Raw genomic sequence first — 23,054 nt, 5'->3', positions numbered from 1 at the left:
AATCCCTTTATCTTTTTCACCGAGTCTCCCAACCCCTTCCCATCTGGCAGCCATCAATTTGATTACAAATTCTTTATCATATATATATATATATATATATATATATATATATATATATATATATAAAATGTTTCCCCGAAAATAAGACCTAGCTGGACAATCAGCTCTAATGAGTCTTTTGGAGCAAAAATTAATATAAGACTCAGTATCATATCATATCATATCATATCATATCATATCATATCATATCATATCATATCATATCATCATCATACCAGGTCTTATATAAGATCTGGTATTATATTATATTATATTATATTATATTATATTATATTATATTATATTATATTATATTATATTATATTATATTATATTACATTACCCGGTCTTATGTTATAGTAAAATAAGACCGGGTCTTATATTAATTTTTGCTCCAAAAGACACATTAGAGCTGATTGGCTAGATCTTATTTTCGAGGAAACACAGTATATATGCATATGTATGGATATGTGTGTGTGTGTGTGTCTGTGTGTGTGTGTGTGTGTGTGTGTATAAATAGTTTCACCTGTAGTGTACCTATTAATGAAGTCTTTTGATGAATTGCAGTTTTAGTTTTCTAGGGTAGTTGTAACAAATTACCACACATTTTGGGGCTTAAAACATTTATTCTCTGGGACATTTCTTTATAGTTCTGAGGGCCAGAAGTCCCAAAGCCCAGTGCTGGCAATGCTCCTTCTGAAGCTTCCTTTCTGGTCTCTTCCTAGTTTCTGGTAGCCCCAGAAATTGTTGGCTTGTAACTGCATCTTTCCAATTTCTGCCTTTGTCATCACATGGCCTTTCCCCATCTCTGTGTGTTTGCTCTGTGTTTCTGGGTCTCTCTCTATTTTCCCATGGATTTCTTTTTTTCTTTTTCTTCAATTAAAGTTTATTGGGGTGACAATTGTTAGTAAAGTTATGTAGATTTTCAGGTGTACAATTCTGTATTACATCATCTATAACTCACATTGTGTATTCACCATCCAGAGTCAGTTCTCCTTCCATCACCATATATTTGATCCTCTTTACCCTCATCTACCACCCCCCTCTGCCCTTACCTTCTGGTAGCCACATAACTATTGACTGTGTCTATGAGTTTTTGTTCATGGCTTTCTTAATAGGTCATCAGTCACTGGATTTAAGGCCTGCCCTAATCTACCCTAATCCTGAATGATACCATTTTAACTAATTCCAAATAAGGTCACATTTAGAGGTCCTGTGAACATGAATTTTGGGGGATACTATTCAGCCCAGTAGACTTGCCTATTTATTTTCTAATGAAGTTTTTTGGTGCACAGAAGTTTTTTATTTTGATGAAATCCATTTATCTTTTAATTGTTTTATGGCTGATGCTCTTTGTGCTCTGTTTAATAAATTTTGCCTATTCCAAATACTCAAAGATATTCTCCTGTGCTTTCTTCTAGAACTTTTATAGATCTTACTTTTTATAGTTTTTACATTGAGTTCAATAATATATCTTGAATTTGCTTTTGCTTTTATAGTACGAGATGGCATTCAAAGATGATTTTTTTCCCCATGTGGACAACTAGTATTTCTGGCATGATTTATTGAAGACATTCCCCTTTCCTCATTGAATTGCTTTGATGCTTTTGTCAAAATCTATCAAACATATAAATATGCCTGTGTTTCTAGACTCTGAGCTACTCTGATACCACATTGTCCTGTAAGTCTCATAGTAAGTCTCGACATCAGGTAGTGTAAGTTTTTCAACTTCTTCTCTCCCTCCCTCCCTTCCTTCATTTGCAGGATTGTTTTGGCTTATTGTAGGCACTTTGCATTCTGTTGGATTTTGTTGTCTTCCTCTAAATAATGCTTGAGGTGTTTTTTCGCTTTTTGTCTTCTTTACCTAATAGGGAGATTTACTTTATTGGAGTGTTATCAGTATTCTGTTAAGGTTTGGTTTTAGGATTTGTTAAGGTAGCTCTGGACTAGCCATTACTCCAGAGCTAGAGTTGTTTCACTCCCAAGGCATAGCTTTTCTGCGCTTGAGTACTGTTGGTTTTCAGAAAGGTTTCTCTACTCTGACTCCCAGCACTGGATGATGTCTAGAATCTCTAGGAGCTGATTTCAGCCAATCAGTTAGAGTCTTGCCCACTGCCTGCACAGATAAGTAGTTGGCCAAACTTGGGAAATTAATGGAGTTCTTGGGAATCCCACGCAGATTCCCGGGGCTGTTCCTTTACACATCTCTCTTCTGACCATGCAGCAAAGACTGCTCCGTCTTTGATCTCCATCTACTTCCGTGTGCCTCAGTTTAGCTATTGCACCTACATGGAAACCCAAAGTTCTCTCAGGGACCACAGTCCTGTGCTATCTGCTGTCCAATGACTAAAAATAGTTCTTTCTATCTTTTGTCTAATTTTATAGTTTTATATAGTACAGGGTAAATCTGATAGCTGTTGCTGCATTATGGCTGGGACAGGAAGTCTGTGCTGTCCTTCTGGAAGGAAAGATGGAAATCATATTACCAGTCAATTGGATTCTTAAAGATATGTAGTATTTAAGAATTTGATTTATAGAAAGTTGAGACAAGGTACATGATAGAAAAGAAGGAATGTGAAAGAGACCATGAGTACACTTAAAGAAGTTCAGTTACTTCTGGCAATCAGGAAGATTGCAGTAATTTTGAAATGTCATGTAGTAAAGCCTGCCAATTTCTGTTCTCTTTTGTCCACTGTACTTTCAGCTAATAGATTTCTGAGATAGTACCCAGTATATAAGTGTTCCCTGGTCTATTTGTTTTAAACTGTTGAATTTTAATAAAATTATTACAGCTTCCCGCAGTAGGTCATTATGCCAACTGAAAAACACTATTTCAAAATACTAAAACTGTCAAGTTTAGGAGTCTGACTGCTCCTAGTGTTTTGCAAAACTACTTATCTTCTCAAATTCGGACATGTAAACAACTGCCTTAGAAAGACATTTTCAGCAATTTATAAGCTATCTCTTTTCCATGTTTTTGACCTATTCCTGCCTTGGAAAAAAGGAGAGAAAATGAATTGCTGCATTTCCTGTAGCACTTTTGACTTATAGTATAATTTGTTTCAAGCTACAGATCTATAAAAAAGTGTTTGAAATTTCTATTGGTCAGGGAACCTCTATGTTTTATTGCTTACTTAGAGTTTAAGAGCAGAGAAAGACAAGTACCATATGATCTCACTTATATGCGGAATCTAAAGAAAAGAATATGTGAATGAACTAATCAGAAACAGTTTTGGGGACACAAAGAAAAAACTGAGAGTTGTTAGATGGGTGGGGGGGAGGGTTGGGGATAAGGGGAAAGGTGAAGGGATTAGGAAGCAGCTGGTAACCACAAGATGGCCTCAGGGTTTTTTGAAAATTAATTTGGGGAACGTATTCAATAATGTTGTAAAGATTTTGTTGGGTATCCGATGGACATGCGTCCTATTTGGGAGACCACCTCAGGGATACTGTGGATGCCTGATCATGGCATTGTACACCAGAAGCTAAACATTAATGAATGCCAACTATAATTTTATATATATAATGTGATGGTTCAGTGTGAGGTCGGAGGGATAGTGGATGGGGGGAGGGGGGTTCACAGTGTGAGGGATATAAATGATGAACGTCTAAGTATTACCTTGTCTTGTACACCTGAAACTAATAAATTAAAAATAAATAAATAAATAAATAAAATAAAAAAAAGAGCAGATGTAGTATATATTATACCATTTAGAAAGAAAAATTAAAAAAATCCTTACTTAGGAAACTACATTTCAACATCAGTGTACTGGATATGCATTTTGAAGCTGCTCTAAGTCAGTTTTGATTTTGACTTTTTGGTTATGGAGTGACATTACCTACTTAAAAAAAAAGTGGTTTGGAGTAGAAGGAATATAGCACGCATGTGGGAGAGTAGCCCAGGATGAAGTTGAAAGAGTAGCAACAATAAGACAATATTGAACTCTGCGAATCAGAATGGAAACCCAACCTGTGGCATATGTCTTGCAAGTGTGTGCCATTGGCCATGAGAGGAGCTGAGAAAACCTGGGTTAAGTAATGCAGCCAAGCCCAGCTACCAGAAAAGCAATCCAAAGTGGTGTCTCCAGATGGCAGGCAAATAGTGTTATCATGGGTGAGAGGAGCAGAATTATTATGGTCTTCAGTGGAGTCATTATGAAAACTTTGCACCACGATCATAGTTTTGACAGCAAACTGAGGGAATGATAGTCCTTATATGAAAATTTCACTGAGTACATTGTGTTAGAAGTTTGTAAAAAAAAAAAATCAATAGTAGAAAGATCTTTGAATAGGATTATTACAAGTACACATTTCATATTAATGTTTCTGCACAGACCTGAAGAGTCTTTTTTAGAAAACATTTTTGTGTTGATATTATTCAAATATTGATATGATTCTTAGGATAGTACAAGGTTTTCCTGTTTTTACATACTAATACTTATGTTTTTAATTGATATTTATGAAGAGAAATCTTATGGTTGCTTAAAGCTTTGATATGGATCATTGTTACAGATAATTCTTTTTTAATGACTTAAGTTGCCTATCATTTGAATACAACAGATCATCTCTGTTTTCCTCTAGTACAATTTTCTTTTTCATTAATATTGTTGTTAAGTAACATGAAAACATAAACATAGACTGGTTTTTCTAATAATGATTATGGTGCCTTAATTTTCTTTAACATTTTTGTTTGGATTACCAAGGTTACCAAAGGGGCACATAAATATTCTGCAGAAGCATAATTAGTACAATGATAGAGAATAATCCTTCACAGATGGTATAAAGGAATAAGAAAAATTTTACAAAGATCACAGTGAGAACAGGAAGTGGTATAATATAAATTCACTCATGTGGCACAGATTGAAATGTGCGTAGGGAGGTGTGGGAAATGCACAAAATTAAACACCCTCATCACACTCTGCAAATTGCCATCTTGCAGTCATCAGGTCCTCCTCCTTCTCAGATGTTGAAGCTAAGCTCCCAGACCAGCAGAAAAAAATTTCATAGGTCAACATATTCCCACTTAGTTGATCCACTTATTTACAATTGTAGCTATTAAAAGCTGATCATGTGCATATTGAGATGAATGTACATATCCATATCTATTAGGGAAGTTTTCTATTTTTCCTGTGACTTTTCTCTTACTCATAATGTTAAAAAATGTAAGTATTTCAGTTCTGCTAGAAGAGCTGTAGACATGTCCTGTTATCTGGCATTGAGGTTTGCCTACTTATCTATTCGCCTTTATTTATTTATTCACACACACCAATTTTTCATGCATGTCATTTGAATTCTTTGAATATCAAAGTGTGTTTCATGCATATGCGTGTGTGTGTGTGTGTGTGTGTGAGAGAGAGAGAGAGAGAGAGATTAATATTAATTGGGTATTTATTATGTGCCAACATTGTTATAAGTGGTGTGTGTGTATTTATATGCAAACATATTTATAAATTCTGACAATGATCCTATGTATTATTATTCCCATTTTACAGGTGGGAACCAAGGTAACCAAGGCCCAGAGAAGTTAAATAACTCAATTAAGTTAGGAAATGATGGAAATGACATAGAAATTCAGTATACACTGACTCCAGAGTACACACACTTAATAAAAAATGGTATTCAAAATGTAGATATATTGGTGCCGTGAAGAATCAGTACTCACAATTTGTATATTACCTACATAATTCATTTTAACATTACTTACAACCATCATTTTTCACAATTGTTTCTCATGAGTAGTAGTTGTTGCTTTTTCAATATAGTCAACAATATAAGTGCTGCTACTGACCTTTCAAGGAATCTTCTGTTGGCAATTTCAGACATCCTTTTTGTGCTTTGGGTTACACCATGATACCAAATTCTGGTACCATATTTTTCAGTGGGCTTTATTACCTTTAATGAAGTATATTTACATGTTGTATCTTCTAAATAATAAAGACAGGTATAGGAGGATTTGAAATTGAACCCCTCAGACTTCAGTTTCTAGATGAATTTATAAAATGAGAGTGATAAGCTCTGTGGATTGGGTTCTTAGAGAGTCCAGGCTTCTGTCAAGCCACATAACCCCCTATGCAGGTTTCACAAAGGCCATTTTGCTCTTGGAGCTTACATCTTAAGGAAGCTATTCTCCAGTGATTTGAGCTTCTACTTTAAGATGATTTTAGGATAGTATAATAAGACTGACACAATATAAGCCCTTAATGCCATATAGAAATCTGAATTGATTTAATATGGACAATTTAATCCATTTTTTAGTTCTGTAAGGAACATTGCTGATACCAAAAGTGGGACAGAAAAGTCAGGGCCTTAGCAATCAGAAAACGAAAATGTAGTGCTGGGTGCTCCAAAAATATTTGAAAAAGTATCTGGAAAATATGGATCAACTTGTTAAGAAAAATACTTTCAGTTGTTCTTCTATAGTGTTTGGTTTCAAAGGTAGCTGTCTAGATGGACAGCTGTGGTGATGTAGGAAAGTGCTCAGCCTTGCATCTGGCTCATAGTACGCAGTAAAGGCTGGCTCTTGTGATTCATTCAACATTTCTTTGTAGAAGGCTCACTATGTGCCAGGCCCTGTCCCAGGTGCTAGGGATACAGTAGAAGCAAAATAGGCCTGGTCCCCACCCTCGAGGCGCTTGGTATTTCTGACTGCAGGGGTCACTGTAGAGGTGACCACTGCTCCTCAGGGACAGCAGCGTCTATCACTGTGGGGCTACCTCATGCTCTATATGCCTTCCCCCTCTTAAAGTCTGAGATCCTTCTTCTCTCTCTCTCTTTTTTTTTTTTTTAATCTCTCTTTTAGACTTAGAACAATCCACCAAAAAAGGAAAATATTAATTAGCTCCAGCTTCCCCGTCACACTTACCTGAGCTGTAGTGTCACAAACCTCTCACGTTGATCCGTATGCAGGCACTGCCAGCATCTCCAAGCATATTTTAAGAGTAGGGAGTTCTGTTTCATACCAGTGACTCTCCAGTTAGAGTCCTCTTTGCCCCAGGCCTTCTTTCACCTCCACCACTGGCTGTGGATATCCTAGTCTCTCTTCATCAGTGTTGGGGGCCTGAGTTTCATCTGTACCTTCCTTCCCTTGTTCCTTCAGTGTTGCCAGGATCATCTCAGGCTCCTGCTCTTGCTCCTATAGCTTATTGTGGCTCAGGGAAAGAGAGTCTCTATTCCTTGTTTAGGGAGGAGACATTCTTGGGTTCCTAAGTTGGAAGTTTGTGGTTTCATCTGGAGGCAAAGCTGTAATGGATGGTTTGTGTCAGCACTTTTAGGCATGGGTACAGAGGCCTTGTATGCTAATTATTTCCAGTTCTTGAGCCAGTCAGGACAAGGAATACATTGGGACCCCACCCTAATAGTGCGGGGGCACAACTGATTGGTATTCACTGCTCTAATGACCAGTACCTGCTGTTCCTAAGAAAAGCCCTGTGCTGCTACCTGTCTAGTGAGTCATAGTTTTTCTTTATGCCCCACTCTGCTGCTCCCGTTCATATAATTGGGCTTCTGCTTTAGTTTCATCTTAGCCCTGCCGTTGTCTGAGTAACACAGCATCTCTGAAAAGGCTGATCATACAACCATTATCTGTTCCTAACCACCTATCTAGATTCCTTCCATTTTTTCCCTCCCTCCCTCCCTCCTTCCCTCCCTCCCTCTCTCCCTCCCCCCCTCCCTCTCTCCCACATGCCTTATGCTCTAGCAATCTAAAGTACGGGTAGGTCCATAAATGTACTATGCTTCTGCACCCTCCATGCTTTGCACGTACTGCTTCCTTTGCCTGCATTTCCCAACTTGAACCAAACCTGAGTTCACCTTTACTTCTTTGAGTATTAGATATTGAACTGCTGGCTCCCTTCTTCATTGTCTAGTCTACAGCTTGTTCATTTTTCCCGTCCTTCTCTCTCATCTTAGCTTCCAGATTTCTCCATTTCCCATTGAGGTACCAGGTATTTCTGAATTCAGTCAACTGGATTCATAAACTAGAACCTACTGAATTTAAATCAGCTACAGCATACTGTATTAGATTGGTTCTTGTGAGGACCTAACCATCATGTGTAATATTGTCTCTGTAAAAATGCAGACCAAAGTCCTGGAAACTGATCACCCAGTGATGTTTTGAAACAACCACATTTATAAATTATAAATTGACCACAGCAAAAATGTGTATGTGTGTGCCTATATACGTGCACACACACCTATTTATATATTGTATTCATAGCTTCTGCATTTATGCACATACTTTATGAAACGAGGGGAGAGTGAACAAGAATGCTAAAAATAAATCAGAAAACAAAATTAGAGTATATTTCTAGTGAGTGAATTTGGTATTAAACAGAAAAGAGAGAGAAGGTATGCAAATGAGGAAATATGTGAATGGCTCATTGGATGTTTGTATTTAAGAAATATATTGTTGATGTTTGGGCCTAATTTCTTAAATTAGAAATAGAAATATATCTTTTATATATCTGTCTGTAACTCAGAGCCATATCTAAATGTGTTACTAAGGTAGAAATACTTAAATGCTAGAAAGAAAGCATTTTGTCTTCCAAATGTTAGAAAGAAAACATTTTTGTGGAAGTGGAATATGAATCAAAGAGGAAGAAATGTATGACTTGGAATAGCATTCAAATAGGAAATTCTGGGATGAAAGAAAGCAGCTTGTTTTAAACTACACTCAGATACTATAGCTTCAAGAGAATTTTAAACCCTAACTATATTTCTAGCCTGCACTAATGAGATAGTTGGAACTGATAATTAGTATGGGCCATGCCTCCCAGGCTCTGTCCATAAACCTTTGTGCAGGATAAATTGTGTTTGCGTGTGAGATAATCAGGTATTGCCTAGAGCTGTGCAGTGAGTCCAGGGTTGTAAACCTTGCTTCAGTGGAGCATTAGGAGGGCTGGGGAGTGACTTATCCTTACGTAGCCAAGGTAGGTATGTTGTTTTATCTTCCAAACCTTGAAAAGAAAAAATAATTCAACTCTATTCAAAAAATATTTCTTGAACTCCTTTCTGGCTTGGGCTACCTTTACTGGTCGTTATTGGAAGACAAGTATTGTGTATATTTTTTTGCCCTTAAGGAGATTAAAATCAGTCTTTCTGAGGATGTAAGATTGGCATATAAAACTATTAGAGAAGAAACAGAAATATATAAGGAAGCACTCAGTACTACATTGAAAAATAATGAAAGTACATAGTAAACAATTAGAGCTATGGATTGTCATGAAAGGAAAAGAATGTCAAGAAGGTGGAATGTGACATGTTAAGTCCCGATTGAAATATACCAGCAATGCCCAGTTCTCCTCTGTTTCAAAGAGTGTAAAATATAGTGAAGGAGACCACTATCTGTAGACCACTGCGCAAACTTTTCCTGGATTGCTTTTTAAAAATATACTCCTTTTTTATTATTGAGTAAGTTTATTAACTATCAAAATAAACAAAAATATATGATTATCTACAATAAAGCATCTTATCTCTTTCTTTTTTTTTTATTTAAGTTTATATGGTGGGATGGGAGATGAGGGTAAAAGGGATCCAATATATGGTGATGGAAGGAGAACTCTGGGTGAGCACAATGTGAGGTATAGATGATGTATTACAGGATTGTACACCTGAAACTTATGTAACTTTACTCACCGTTGTCACCCCAATACACTTTAATACAATCTAATCTTACACAGAAAAAGAAACAAAGCAAAACAAAACAAGAACATTTATTTGTTAAGTGTTCTAAACAGGCTTTGTAGGTCAGTTCACAACTATCCCTGAGACTAATGGGAATGCTGAGAGAATACAAGTTCAGTGCTTTTATTTAGCTCTGGAAAGCATTTCTGGGCATTTAATTAGAAATTATTTTCTCTGAAATTCCAGATATTTATGGCCTTTGTAAGAAAATACTCAGTCCTCACTGTAATCATCTGGGGGGGGAAGTTTTGAACCTGATATTAACTGAGACCCTCTATTCGTCTTTTTTTTTTTTCTTTCTTTCTAGGAACATACTCATCTCAGAATGCTAAAAAAAGACTAAGTTCTTTTCATAAATCTAGGACCCCAGTGCGGACTTGCCAGTTCATATTTCAGAGGGAAAGGAGAGTCTTTGGTCTTAATATTTAGCAATATAAAACAGTATTGTAAATTTTTATATGTATTATAGTTTACTTCATTGGGGTTATCATTTACTTTACCTTTTAAATCAGAATATTCAACTCGGTGGCAATGCAAAGGAATATTTGAAGGCAAAATAAATCTGTAACCTTTACTTAGTTATTTGAGCAGACAACAATACACTGTTGTGAAAAGTTTTGTAAGTAGGTGGCAAAATCATCAGTATATGAGACAATTGGCCATATTTACTGTTTTCTACATGGACTATGCCAAAACGGAGAATACAGAATTGATCCTTGCACTTGGAAAGCTTATTACACAATGAGAGAAGATAGGAAATGACCTAAAAATATATATACATATATCAATAGCAGTGATGAAAACAAGTTAACAGGCAGTATTTGCCTCCTTCCTTTTGTGCTTACATAGCATCTAGACTTGCTGTAAGCCTCTTATCACATTGTTTTGGTCTTCCTTTTTGAGACAGGAACATAACTAACTAATGGTATAAAAAAATTGTTCCCTATCTAGGGGAAGTTATATTTGTTGCTTCCAGGGTTTCAGTAAACTATGGTGCTGCAGGCCAAATTTGGGGCCTAATTTTGTATGAGCCCTTGAGCTCAGAATGGTTTTTACATTTTTAAATGATATAAAAAAATAAAATAGAAGAATATATAACAGAGTGTATGTGGCCTGTAAAGCCTATAATATTTACTATCTGACCTTACACAGAAAATTTTCCTAATCCTTGCTTTAAAGAATGACACCCCAGGGGAATGTCTGAATGAGTCCTAGGAAACTTGTGGAGATGTATTACTTAGGGAATAGGCTAAGCTCCAGTAACAAGAGACCCAAAATGCAGTGATCAAATGAGAAAGAAATGTATTTCTCACGTAACAATCTAGAGGCAGGCAGGTGGTTCCGGGGCTGATGGGTCGCTGTGCCATGAGATTGAGGCACCACAAAGCCTTGTGCTCACTGAAGAGCTTATCTTAGTGCCACAATACCTCTGTTCTAGTCTGAGGGAAAGGAGAGTGGAGAGCAATCCATGTCCTTTTTAGTAATAAAAACTGGATTGTAGCACATGTACTACTTCTCACATCTTATTGGTCAGAATTTAAGTCACCCGGATACTTTAGCTGCAAAGGAGACCAGGGAATATAGTTTCTAGTTGGATAGACATGTGCTCAGGTGAAAGTAGGGAGTTTTATTACTAAAAGGAAGAAGAGATCTATTGCTTTGGAGGGCACCTAGCAGTCTCTACCACAGCGAGGTGGACGGTTCATAGTCTTGGATTATTCCTGATCTTCAAATTGCTGAATGCTCAGCATATATATATATATATATATATATATATATATATATATATATATACACACACACACACATATATGTATATATACACATATATGTATACATATGTATGTATATGTGTATATGTGTATACATATACACACATATGTATATATGTACATATATATGTATATATATACATATATACACATATACACACACACACACACACATATATATGTATAATTTTTTTTTCAATTGGTTAAAGTGAGGAGGAAACTGGAGGCATTCCTTAGCCCCAGGAATGGGTACTTAGGGAGAAATCTAAGTCTTGAAATGGGGGAGGTATGTGGGATTAGATGTAAGGCTCCTGGGAATGGAGAAATCAGTAATGGAGATTATATAGCTTCTAGTAAGATGAAATCCAGAGATTAGCTTTGGCAGTAAGTGAATCTTCTATGCTTTATTCAGGGATAGATGCAGCTTTTAAATGAATTTAATTTAGGAAAAGTCATAGAAGTGAGAAAAACTCCAAGAGGGTGGTAAGATGGCATGTCGATAAGGTGTGAGGGTGAGTGGGAGTTGGGGGTGATATTTAATCTAGTAAGTGAGGCAAGGCCAGTAGCCCCCACAGTTCAAAGTCAGGCAGGCATCATTTGATGGATCTAGCATTCTGACGCGTTAGCAGGATTCATCCATTCCTGAGGGACAGCAGAGATAATTGGCAGATCCTGACAGAGCATCAGAACTTCAACAAAGCAGATGGGTATACAGGGCAGAGTTTAGACTTCTAGGCTGGGAAACTGAAGTAGAAGCTCAACTTTGTAGATTAGGCCAACATAGCGGGGTGAGGGAATGATTTATTTTAGAGACTACACAAATTCTCAGAGCTCCTTTTTGTTGAACCTCTGAGCAACAAAACTTAATTCCAAACCCCAGTTCTGATTTTCTGGCATCATTATCATAACTGGCTCAGAAACCAAGCTGAGGCAGATATGGGGCCTGGGGAAACAACAGGGGTTGACATAGGGCTAGTGTCTGAAACTGTGGATTGAGAAACTGATTATACTATGCCCCATATCCTTTGGTATTTTATAATGTTTTCTTTCTCGCATCAAAAAGAATAATAATTAAAAATAAAGAAACAATTTTGATTGAGTGATTAATTATAAGTGATATTATTTTAAAATGATTTGATTATTATAATTAAAGAAGGATAAAAGCAGAACCGACTCCCAAAGTTGATGTGTTTAGATCAAGTTGGCCTATTACGTGGAAGATGAAATTTTGCATTTCAGCACTTCAGCTCTGCATAATTGATGGGGCACTATGTACTATCTCGGGCTATTCAGCAAAGATGCCGTTAGAATCTTTTTGTGCAGTCTGAGGTCGCACAATTTCTAACGTTCACATTTTATAGATGTAAAACTATATTACAGATCTCTATTCCTTATTCTTGTCAATTAATAGGTGTCAATCAAACATTGAAAATGTATAATAGAAATCTCACCTTGATCCTTTTATGTTTTTCCTTCTTTTTACACTAATAATTATACTAAAGCCCAACCAAAAACAATAGCATGTGTGTGGGTAAAAAGATAGTCATCTTTTTGAATGGTTGTATTTTTCTTTTCTTTTATCCTTCTTGGGGATTGTATGACTATTTGATCAGACCTCAAAGAAAATCAAGGAATGACTTGTGATTCAGTTTTCACTTAAAATTTGAAGTTTATATACATTTCTCTTTTGCACTTACAGTTTTTCTCTTAATAGATAACACTTTATGAAGATTAGTTATAAGTGTATAATTATATGTGTATTTAAGATATAGCTAGGTACTATGTATGGGATAATTTACAAGAGAGAAAAATGATGTAATCATGAATTTATACACTTTAATATTAAGGTAAGTTGTTAATTTAAGCAATAGCTCATCCACCAATAACTGGTGTCAGTATATGAAGATGCAGTTGAGTCTTTTGATCTACTGTTAAGACCAGTGAAAACTTAATGTTTTTCTCCTTTTAAAGAAATTCAAACATTTTATTTACTCAAGGTTTCAATAGTTTTATTAAAGAGAGACATGTTCCGTAAAGTATAATGGTCCATGAATTTAATTTTCCTTATGTATTTAAGACATTGGCTTATGATATTAGCGGACAAATTGTATACATACAATTTGGGTTCAATTTGATATAACATTTTGTATTGGTTTCTATAAGGGTCCAGCAAGTTCCTGATTCTCAAGTCTGTTACATACGCTGAAATGATATTGAGACTGCTCTCTATAGATAACGAGGCATTATCGATATAGGAATACAACCAGCCTATTCAAGTCTTGGATGCCATATTCATTGTCATCGTTATTGTTATCATCATCCTCCCTTTTATTTGCTTAATATTTTTGCCTGTTTGATCTTAGTCTTCAATGGTGTCGAATTTGGGAGAAGAGATGATAAAGAGAAATATTGTTTTGCTCAGTTATCCTCTTAATTTTGCTGCTAACAAAACATCTGGCAACTTTCCCGGTGAGGTTCTGAGGGCCTGCTTCACACCAGCCCAAAACATTAATCTGATAATAAACTTAAGTGCCAATTTTAATTTTAATCTCCAATGAGGATGATAACAGTGAAGCAAACCAGAATACTCATACTAGTTGATTCTGCTGCTCTCTCTGAAGGAAAATGTACTTGGGAAGGGAAATTCCTATCAGATGGTTATTTGTCAGCATGGAATCCAAACAAGCAACATGGAATAATCTTCATAACTTGTGTTATAGCTCATGTATATAAAATTTTAATACTTTAATGTTAAGCTCCAAATTTTGGTGACATTTTGTTGTTTGTAGCCCCCCTACATCCTGACTACATTTTGTTCTGCTTATATAATGAAAATTCCAACGAGTCATAAATGGTTTGCTTAAAGTCATCCATTTAGTTGCTAAATCGAGGAGTAGAACCTGCTTTTGTTTTTGTTGTTTTGAATGGTTGGTTGATGCTAATGTTTCTGATTTCTGATTATATTCATGTATGTATGTTTTTACGTGGCTTGATAGTCACATTAAGCCAACCAACAGTTTTGTAAATAATACATGAAGATATATATGTTTATTGTGCATTGAATCAAATTATAATTCACTGTAGATTTGAAAGAAACTTTTGAGATTGTTTTGGAGTTTAATGAGAATAAAATGTAGAAGGGGAATTTCCCAGTCAACTTTCCAAGAGTATGTCCTTGTACTCTCTTAATCTGATAATGTAAAGAACATACAGATTTCTGAAGGATGAGAAATCTCCTTCTCATCCCAATAATTTTGCCCAATAATTTTTTGCCCAATAATTTTGCCCAATAATTTTTCAGGAAGAATTATTTCAATTTTTTTTTTTTTGGTAAAGGTTTTGGTTTTAAAATTTAGTGCAGTTTACAACTTAAAAGTTTAGAGTATCTAGCTGAGCGCTTACATGATATGAATAGTTTTCTAGATTTGAAAAAGTCTAAATTGATCTGAAGATCAGGAAAAATGTATTTTTCTTCAGAATATATTTTTATAAAAGTTAAAATGAGGGTAAATGGACCCTCCTCCAGAGTGTGCATGGGCATTATGTTGGTAGGGTGTGATCATGTACCCATAGGAAGCACATTGGCCTGGGTTGGGGTCCTGGCTCTGCCACAGGAATTGGGTGGTTTATTCCTATATCCTCTCATAATGGCTTTTGATCATTCTATTATTAGAGGAGGTCTTTGAGAGGACGTGACCGTCAGTTGACCCTTGAACTGGACCTGGGCAATTGGGGGTCCATCTCCTTCCTGTCATTGGAACATATGCTTTCCCCACCATTCCCACAGTAGAAATTCGTGTCAAGGATGCTGTCCTGAGAGAACAATGTGTTGTTGAGACCATCTGGACTGAATATGTGTCTGAACCCACTTAAGGGTTCTGTGTAAACCTTCATGATTCTGGTGGGTGCAGATGGAGAGCTACTCGTCTTGTGGCTGTCAAGTCAAGTCTCATAAGTTTCTTTGCTGATATAACCTGCCACCTAACAATCTGGAGTGGCCTGCCTCTTTCTTCAGTTTCTTTTTGCCCTCCATGTATGGGAGAGGGGCAGTTTCATATTTCACTTCGGAATCTCCTAAGGTTTCCAACCAAATTTCTAATATAGATAATTCATAAAAATGATCTCTGATTTTGAACCACTTACGGTGACGATCCCAAGTGTCTTGGCTTCCCTGTGCCTCTCTTTCCTCATCTGTAATTTCTATTATTATGAACCTAATAATCCCATTTATTCAATGTTGCTGTGTGTCTTAAATGACATTGTGTATGTTTCAGGACTTTGCAAGCTGCATATATAATGTCAATAAAATTGTAATGATTTTAAAATTGTTACTATTATTTTGTCTTGAATGTTTGCACTATAAAGACATGAATATACAGAAGGGAGAATAAGAGCAATGGACAATACTATAATAATAGTTCTAACTTGGTATATTATAACCTGAATTTAGAAGACAACCACCTTTCATAGTTAGAGATTGAGGGGAAAAAAAGGGTAATTTGGTGAGTTGGAACATTCTCAGTCAAATACATTCTGCTGAGATTAGACTGTTTTTGTAATTGAATTTGCACATGGTATTTTTATTTGTCTGGTTATGTGGGGGAAAATAAATTTAGGTTTCTACATACTGAAGGGATGGAGGCCTGTCAATGGGCAGAGACTCATTTAATTCATGATGGTAATTGTAGTGATGCAGTTTAAGTGCAAAAGAGAATAACTTGTACCAATTTCTTCATTATTGGACGATATACAAATCCCTTCTTTTTACTTTTACTGCTAATGCACTAAAAATACTTAAAGAAGTTCCAATCTGACTCGTTTTTTTTTTTTTTTGAGAAATACCTATATTTACTACCACATACATAATTGCATTGAGCTACAGCCTATTTTAGAAATAAACAAGTCTTTTTCTCTCCCTCCCTCCCTCCCACCCTCCCTCCCTATCTCTCCTTTCTCCTCTTAACTATGTACATAGGGAATAAATAGCACATTGTTTAAATCCCTAGAAATTGTTACTACATCCCCATATGAATTCATCACTCCATCCTGGTAGACCCATGACTAAAAATGAATATTTTGATGTAATTGCTTCTGAGTTGCTTCATAATTTATTCATAAACTGCTTTAAAATGCCACTACTGGTTTTCTTAGTGGGATTTTTAGTCTCTGCACACAATAAAAATGGAAAATCTTGAAAGAAACCTTTGTTTTAAACTTAAGCAGTTCTCCAATTAAAAAGACCCAATACATCATGGGCATGTTCCTAGGGTTTTCTGTAGGTCTTAGTAGTAGCATTTAAAGGCTCCTTTCCCCAGCCAGTTTTTCTCTGAAGAAGCAATTTTGTGAGGCTTTGTCAGCCTTTCTTTGAAAAGAAATTCAATTTACATTGATTTTTTGTCCATAAAAGAATGATCATTTATAGTTATCTAGAAACAGGGAATAGCAGGCAGTGTTTTATCTTAAGAATCATTTGATTGCCAAAAACTTTTATGTCCATTCTAAAATGTGAAAACATATTTTGTGGCTGAGTTTGGAAGAGTTAGAATGAAAGTAAGCTTAGAAAATCACCACAGGGGTATTAATGGTTCTTGGTAGTTTTACTGGGTTCCACAGTCTCATTGCTTGTAAAAGTAATAATAATAGTTATCATAATTTTAACAGCCAAAACATGGTATTTACCACATGTCACATGCAGCTAATAATCTGCATGGTTGCCACTGGAACCATTCTTCTGGGTTCAGAGTTTGTGATAACTACTACACTTTATTTTTCTGTGTTTAGTTCCTAACAGGAGACCTTGTTGAGAAATGGCTCAATGCATACCTGAATTATGTTACTAATTCTGAAAACTGAAATGATAACAAAAATCATGTAAAATCAATTCTCACGTAGAGGTTTCTTTGACTTGATTTTCTGGTGAGGAACAGAATCAGGTCTTTTAGTAGTAGTAATCATGGGAACTTAGAAGTCTCTCTGAACATTATATAATCCTTGAAATGAAAATAGAAGATGGGAACGATAATTTTACAAATCAGGAAACAGAAATGCAAATGGGGAAAGTGCCCTTTCTTTAAGTCACTACTAAGTTACTCACTTAAGGAACTAAAAATGCTATCTTACATAATTACTTTTTTTCTGGATTATTTTCTGTGTTATTGCTCTCATATTTGCGTTTCTGTTTGTCAGTGGCAGTGAAGCATGGATAAAGGATGCCATGTTCAGGAGACAGTGCAATTTAGTGGAAAGAATACTGGACCAGAAATTGTCATCCCTATTATGCCTCTAGCATGCCAGGTGCTTTTGGGTAAAACACAAGATTGCTCCCGGTTCATTTCACTCATTGAAAACGGAAGTAGTAATTGTCCTTGTCCTGTTTCCATGGCTTTGTGAGAACCAAATGGAATGTGGGTTCAAAGGGGAAAATATATAACTATACATTTTTACATTTTGAAGGATGAATGTTGTATTGTATCTATATCTATATCATCTATATCTATATCTATATCTATAGCTATAGCTATATCTATAGCTATATCTATATCTATGTCATCTATCTATATATGTATGTATTTATATAGTTATATATGTTGTCCCTGCTTTGCTACAGATTTAGTGTTTTTATGGTCCATTCTTTCATCCTCTCATTCTTTTGATTCCTATGATTTATGAAGCCACTCCTGTGACTTTAGACACTATATTCTGATGACTTCCAAATTTGTATTGCCAACTTTGATCTCTCTTGAAATCTAATTCTGTAGTGTGAGCCTCCAACTGGACACTTCCACATGCATATCCCACAGCTTCAGAGTGACATTTCTAAAACTGAAATTTCATCTGGGTACCATCATGTTCCTGCTGTATTTCCTTTCATTGTAATTTCAAGCTAGGAACATTGCATTCAGTTAGATCCAGTTTTCTCCCTTTCTTTTGCCTTTGCATGTGTTTTATCAGTGATCAAATTCTTTAGATCCTACTTTCTAAAAAACGTCTTGAATTCTACCCCTTCTGTTTATTCTCATGCTTGTCACAGAGTTCAGGCCCTAATCAAGTCTTTCCTGGACTCAGGCTTAATGAAAAACGTGCTTTTAAGGGGAATAATAGATTTGCATGTTATTAGGGTAAGGGAAGGGTTGAGGAGAGATAGTGTTCTGTTGACAGAAAGCTGAAAATTATGATACAGTCATGACTTATACTTCCTGTAGGTGCTCTCTCTGTCACATTCAGGTAACTTAAAAATCTTCACCTATGTCCTGGGCTTCTGGGTTGGAGGTCCCATGTGAGGAGCACATCCTGAAGCTATGGTAAGTCAGGCCAAGTTTTCTCCCTCTCACTGGCTTTCCACATTGCCCCTCACTTCCACTTTGCGATAGAGGTGGGAAGTTCATGTAACCCCAGTTTTTAAACCCCTGTGCAATAATGTGGGTAATAAGGATGGAAGATGGGGGCTGTTTCTGCTCTGCATGTCTCCTTAAACATCTCAATGCAATTACCCATGCTGGGTTTTACTTGGCCCTTCTGTAGACAACTTGCCTGATGAGCAGTACAAAGACCGTAGCTCTGTATCACCGTTACTGGTCAAAGCGAAAAATATCAATTTGATTTGGGAAAGGTGGTTTAGGGGTGTCAAAATGTGATGTTTAAAATAGTGTGAAATCTAACCAAAAAAATCGATCACCCGAGTTGCCAGAGTTTCTCAAGAGTTCTCTCCATGTTCATTTTGTTTCTTCAAATAACATTCCACATGGCCACCAGATACATTTTTCCAAAATGGAGGTTGAATAATTTTTTAAAAATGGTTTTCCTTCACCTACAGTTTCCTTCCCCATGTTTTCAACAATGGTGGCTTACATTTTTACTAATGATACTCAAATAATCCATTCTTTTAGGGCCTTCCTCCTTTCATTTTAAGGTTGATCTTTACATGTCATGTCATCTGAAAAGAAAAGAAACGAAAAACCCCACAAAAATAACACAGCTTCTCCACTTTCCTTACATATCTGACTCCAAAAGCAAAAGAATGTAGGGATTTAGTGAAGATTTTCTATGTTTACGAGATGACAAAACCTCCTAAAAATTCCTTTTTAGCATCTGTTCTCTGTAGTTTTGCCTTGTAAGGCAGCTATCACACATTTCTAAACTCCTGTTCTCTCTTGTATGGACCACACCTTCAGGTCTCTCTGTGGGTCCAGTCATTATTCTGTATTGAATGTTGTCCTTTTTCTCATTTGCATCCCCGTCTATCATCCTGCTCAAGAAGACACAGGATGCTGTTCCAGCTCCACCCCCCTGAAAAGGAAGGGGGGAAGCATAACAAATATTTATAGTTTAATTTTCATTTTCTTTTGTCAAACTAAAATGAAGTAATGAAGTCTGTGAGTGATTTAATTTTATTTAACTGAGAATGGATTAAAAGTTAGCACTAGATGTATTATTGTCACAGAATTACATTTTATGCGCCTCTTTGAGGAAGTAGAAAGTTTTGATGCTAGGGGGAACATATGGAATCCCCTCTACAGTCTATCCTATCCCTGATGGAGCCTGGGGAAAAACGATTACGTTGATTGTGGCAGAATGGCAGATCATTGTTAAGTTTTGGAGTTGTGAATATTGAGTGGAACCAAGGAATTTTCTTTTTTGGAGACAAAAGAGTTTCTTTTTCCTAAAATTTTGAACAAATATCCTGGGCCTGACTTCATTGGCCCATTCCTGAATCAAATACTGCAGACGGGCAGGTGATGCTCTGATTGGTTAGGGGATTTCTAGCACAGAGGAAGTCATGGGTTAAGAGTGGGAAGGGATCATTTTTCAAGGCTAAGAGTGACTAATTTCAAGTTGTGTTTTTTTTTTTTTCCCAAAAGGGTAAACTGATGAACCAACAGGTGTCCATTGCACAGGCACACAAGGTTCTGCCTATTCAGTCCAGCTTTCCTATCTAGCTCAATGACACATTGACTGTTAGTCACTGTTTAGCCATGTCATGCCCTTTCACATCTCTCTGCGTTTTCACAAGCCCCTCCTATTACTGGAATGCTTTTCCTTCTCTTCTGTAATTGGTGAACTCCTGATCAAATAACATCTGTTTTATGAGATCCTTCCTTCCAGATGATGTTGGCTACTTTCCCCCTGTGATCTAGCAACACTTTGCACCTATGTGTATGACAGAATTTCCTTCATTACATTGGGATTCTTTGTCCCTTCATCTAGCTTATGGGTATTTTAAGGGCTTCTCCATGTCTGTGCATTCCCACTGATAGTCACAGACCATGTGATTATATTTTTATTCCATAAATTTGTGGGGCTAGAATGGTGGGGAGCTTTGGATTAGTCCTATAATCTGTTTCATCAAGGTTGTGTCTCTCAATGAGATTTCTGTCACACTGCTCCCAAGAGAATGCTTGGAAATGTGTGAGAGAACTTTGGGTTGTCACAGTGACTGGGGGTTGGGTACCTCTGGCATTCATTGGGACTGGACCCTGCAGTGCTAAATGTTCTGCAATGCATGGGACAGTCTTACACAAGGGAGAATTGTTCTCTCCAAATGCTAGTAGTTTCACCATTGAGAACTACTTACCTAGTCCACCTACTCTAAAGCATCAAAAAGAGGACAATAATTTGATCACAATAAAATGGTTTCTGGTTCCCATCAACCCTTTGCACATACTATGCATAGGAGAATGTCAGGCTCAGTTAGCAGATGGCTTGAATGATAGGTTTTTCCTGTCCATTAAATCCATTTTATCCTGATCTATTTCCCCCATATCCTCCATATCCTAAGGTTGGAGTGCAAGATTATACCAGGTGGAAGTGCAGGGTAAACTTTTCTGCTCTCCCAGGCAAACCTCCCTTGACTAGGCTTTCTCTAAGAAGAGGCACATGGGAATTAAGTGCTATGTATTTCTTTCAGCAAATATGGTAAAATAATTTGATCTCAGTTTCATCCACTGCACAGAAGGTGGAGAGTGACTAATTTCAATGATCTTTAAAAAAAATCTATTTAGAGCAAGCCTTCTGGCTAAAGACATCAGTGTGGAAGATGGCACATAGATTTAAATCCAGTTTTCTGTCATGAGGTGTCAGAAAAACTAAATGACTCTTTCGTGGTCTTTCAGGTCCTATTCTAGGAAGTATATCTTTTTGTTCATTGTTGACACTGACGTGGCATTGGTGTCCAGGACTTAGGAAGTGTGTCAGAAGAAAAGTTGGGAGTGTACTTCTTCAAACAGGGTTCTTTGATTCTTTGCTTCAAAGATGATAATTTAGGGAAAAAAAATTCCTGAAACACAAGTTCAGTAATTCATGTTACTGTCCTGTGTTACATGTAGCATGAAGTCTCGTTGAAAGAATTTACCAGAAGAGTCTGAGACTTGGTGTTTATCGTTGTCACTTGATAATATTTTTTGGATAACGCTGTATGTAAAGGGTACTTTATAAAACCAAATTCTAGTCTATTTAATGTATGTTTCTTTTTTTAGATACTCCCAGAAGTATAAAAGCATCCACTGCTGCAGCTGAACAGTTTTTTCAGAAGCTGAGAAATAAACATGAATTTACTATTTTGGTGACTCTGAAACAGACCCACTTAAATTCCGGAGTTATTCTCTCCATTCACCACTTGGATCACAGGTAAGTGTGGCTGCTGTGTTTTCATTATACCTGGTTAAATGAACACATTAAAGAGAAACAAAAGCAACGTATGTTAGGTACAAGATTGGCTTAAAGTAGCTAAAATAATTTTGCTGCATGATGCAAAATCACAGATGGAAGTAATTGAGATCTACCTAAAAGCAGAGGAGCTGCTGCTTCTGATGTCGCTAAGAGCACACAGAAGTCACCATTCCAAGCACAAATTCATTAATTACTAAGTCCCTCGTGAGATATCTTCCACAATGTTAAAGTTAAACATTCTTCTTAATTTGTAAATAACTATAGAAAATAACTATAGAAACAGTCAGAAACACTATATTCTTTTTCTTTAGGAAATGGCATGGGTTTAGAGTTTAATAGTCTTACAATTTTAATCACTGATGGATAACTTCTTCGTCAACACAGTTCTTAGATTGCAGCAGTGAAAGCTATATTCTTGCATGTGTGTTGAATCAAAATGCTGTATAGTATCTCCCAAGTTCTAGTATGTGTAGAAGCATGATTAGGAGAGCTGGTGGAAGAAATGGGGAGGAGGAGAAACAAATAAATTCATGATGGTATAGATAGATAGATAGATAGATAGATAGACAGACAGACAGACAGATAGATAGATATATCTCACTAGTAAATAATTCCAGACAGCTTAAAACAATTCCCTCCTGAAATAATAACCACAGTTCTTACAATAAAAGTTCATATTTGAATATGAACTGTATATTATAAATAATATTTGAAGTTCATGTTCATATTTGAATATGTGCACCACCACTTAGTATCTATGGACCTTGGAGAAAACACATAACCTCCCTGTAAAATGGGGATAATAATAGTACCTACTTTATAGGTTGTTGTGAAGATTAAAGAGTTTGTATGTGTAAAGCTTTTTATATATATGAAGGTGTTAATGATCCTGTTCCA

At 36.3% G+C, this 23,054-nt stretch overlaps 1 protein-coding gene across 3 annotated transcripts in view; it reads left to right on the top strand.

Moving 5' to 3' along the window:
- NELL2 (neural EGFL like 2) overlaps window positions 1-23,054 on the top strand; it is a 313,554-nt gene that overhangs the window by 24,245 nt on the left and 266,255 nt on the right. For all 3 annotated transcript variants that reach the window (XM_081060876.1, XM_081060877.1, XM_081060875.1), the window contains exon 4: window positions 21,965-22,115. In XM_081060876.1, the coding sequence (XP_080917002.1) occupies window positions 21,965-22,115 (151 nt within the window). The remainder of the gene's footprint in view (window positions 1-21,964; window positions 22,116-23,054) is intronic.

Source organism: Rhinolophus hipposideros (assembly GCF_964194185.1).
Source record: "Rhinolophus hipposideros genome assembly, chromosome: 9".
Lineage (NCBI taxonomy): Eukaryota > Metazoa > Chordata > Mammalia > Chiroptera > Rhinolophidae > Rhinolophus > Rhinolophus hipposideros.
Note: the sequence above shows the minus strand (reverse complement) of the source record. Positions and strands in the feature narration are given on the sequence as shown.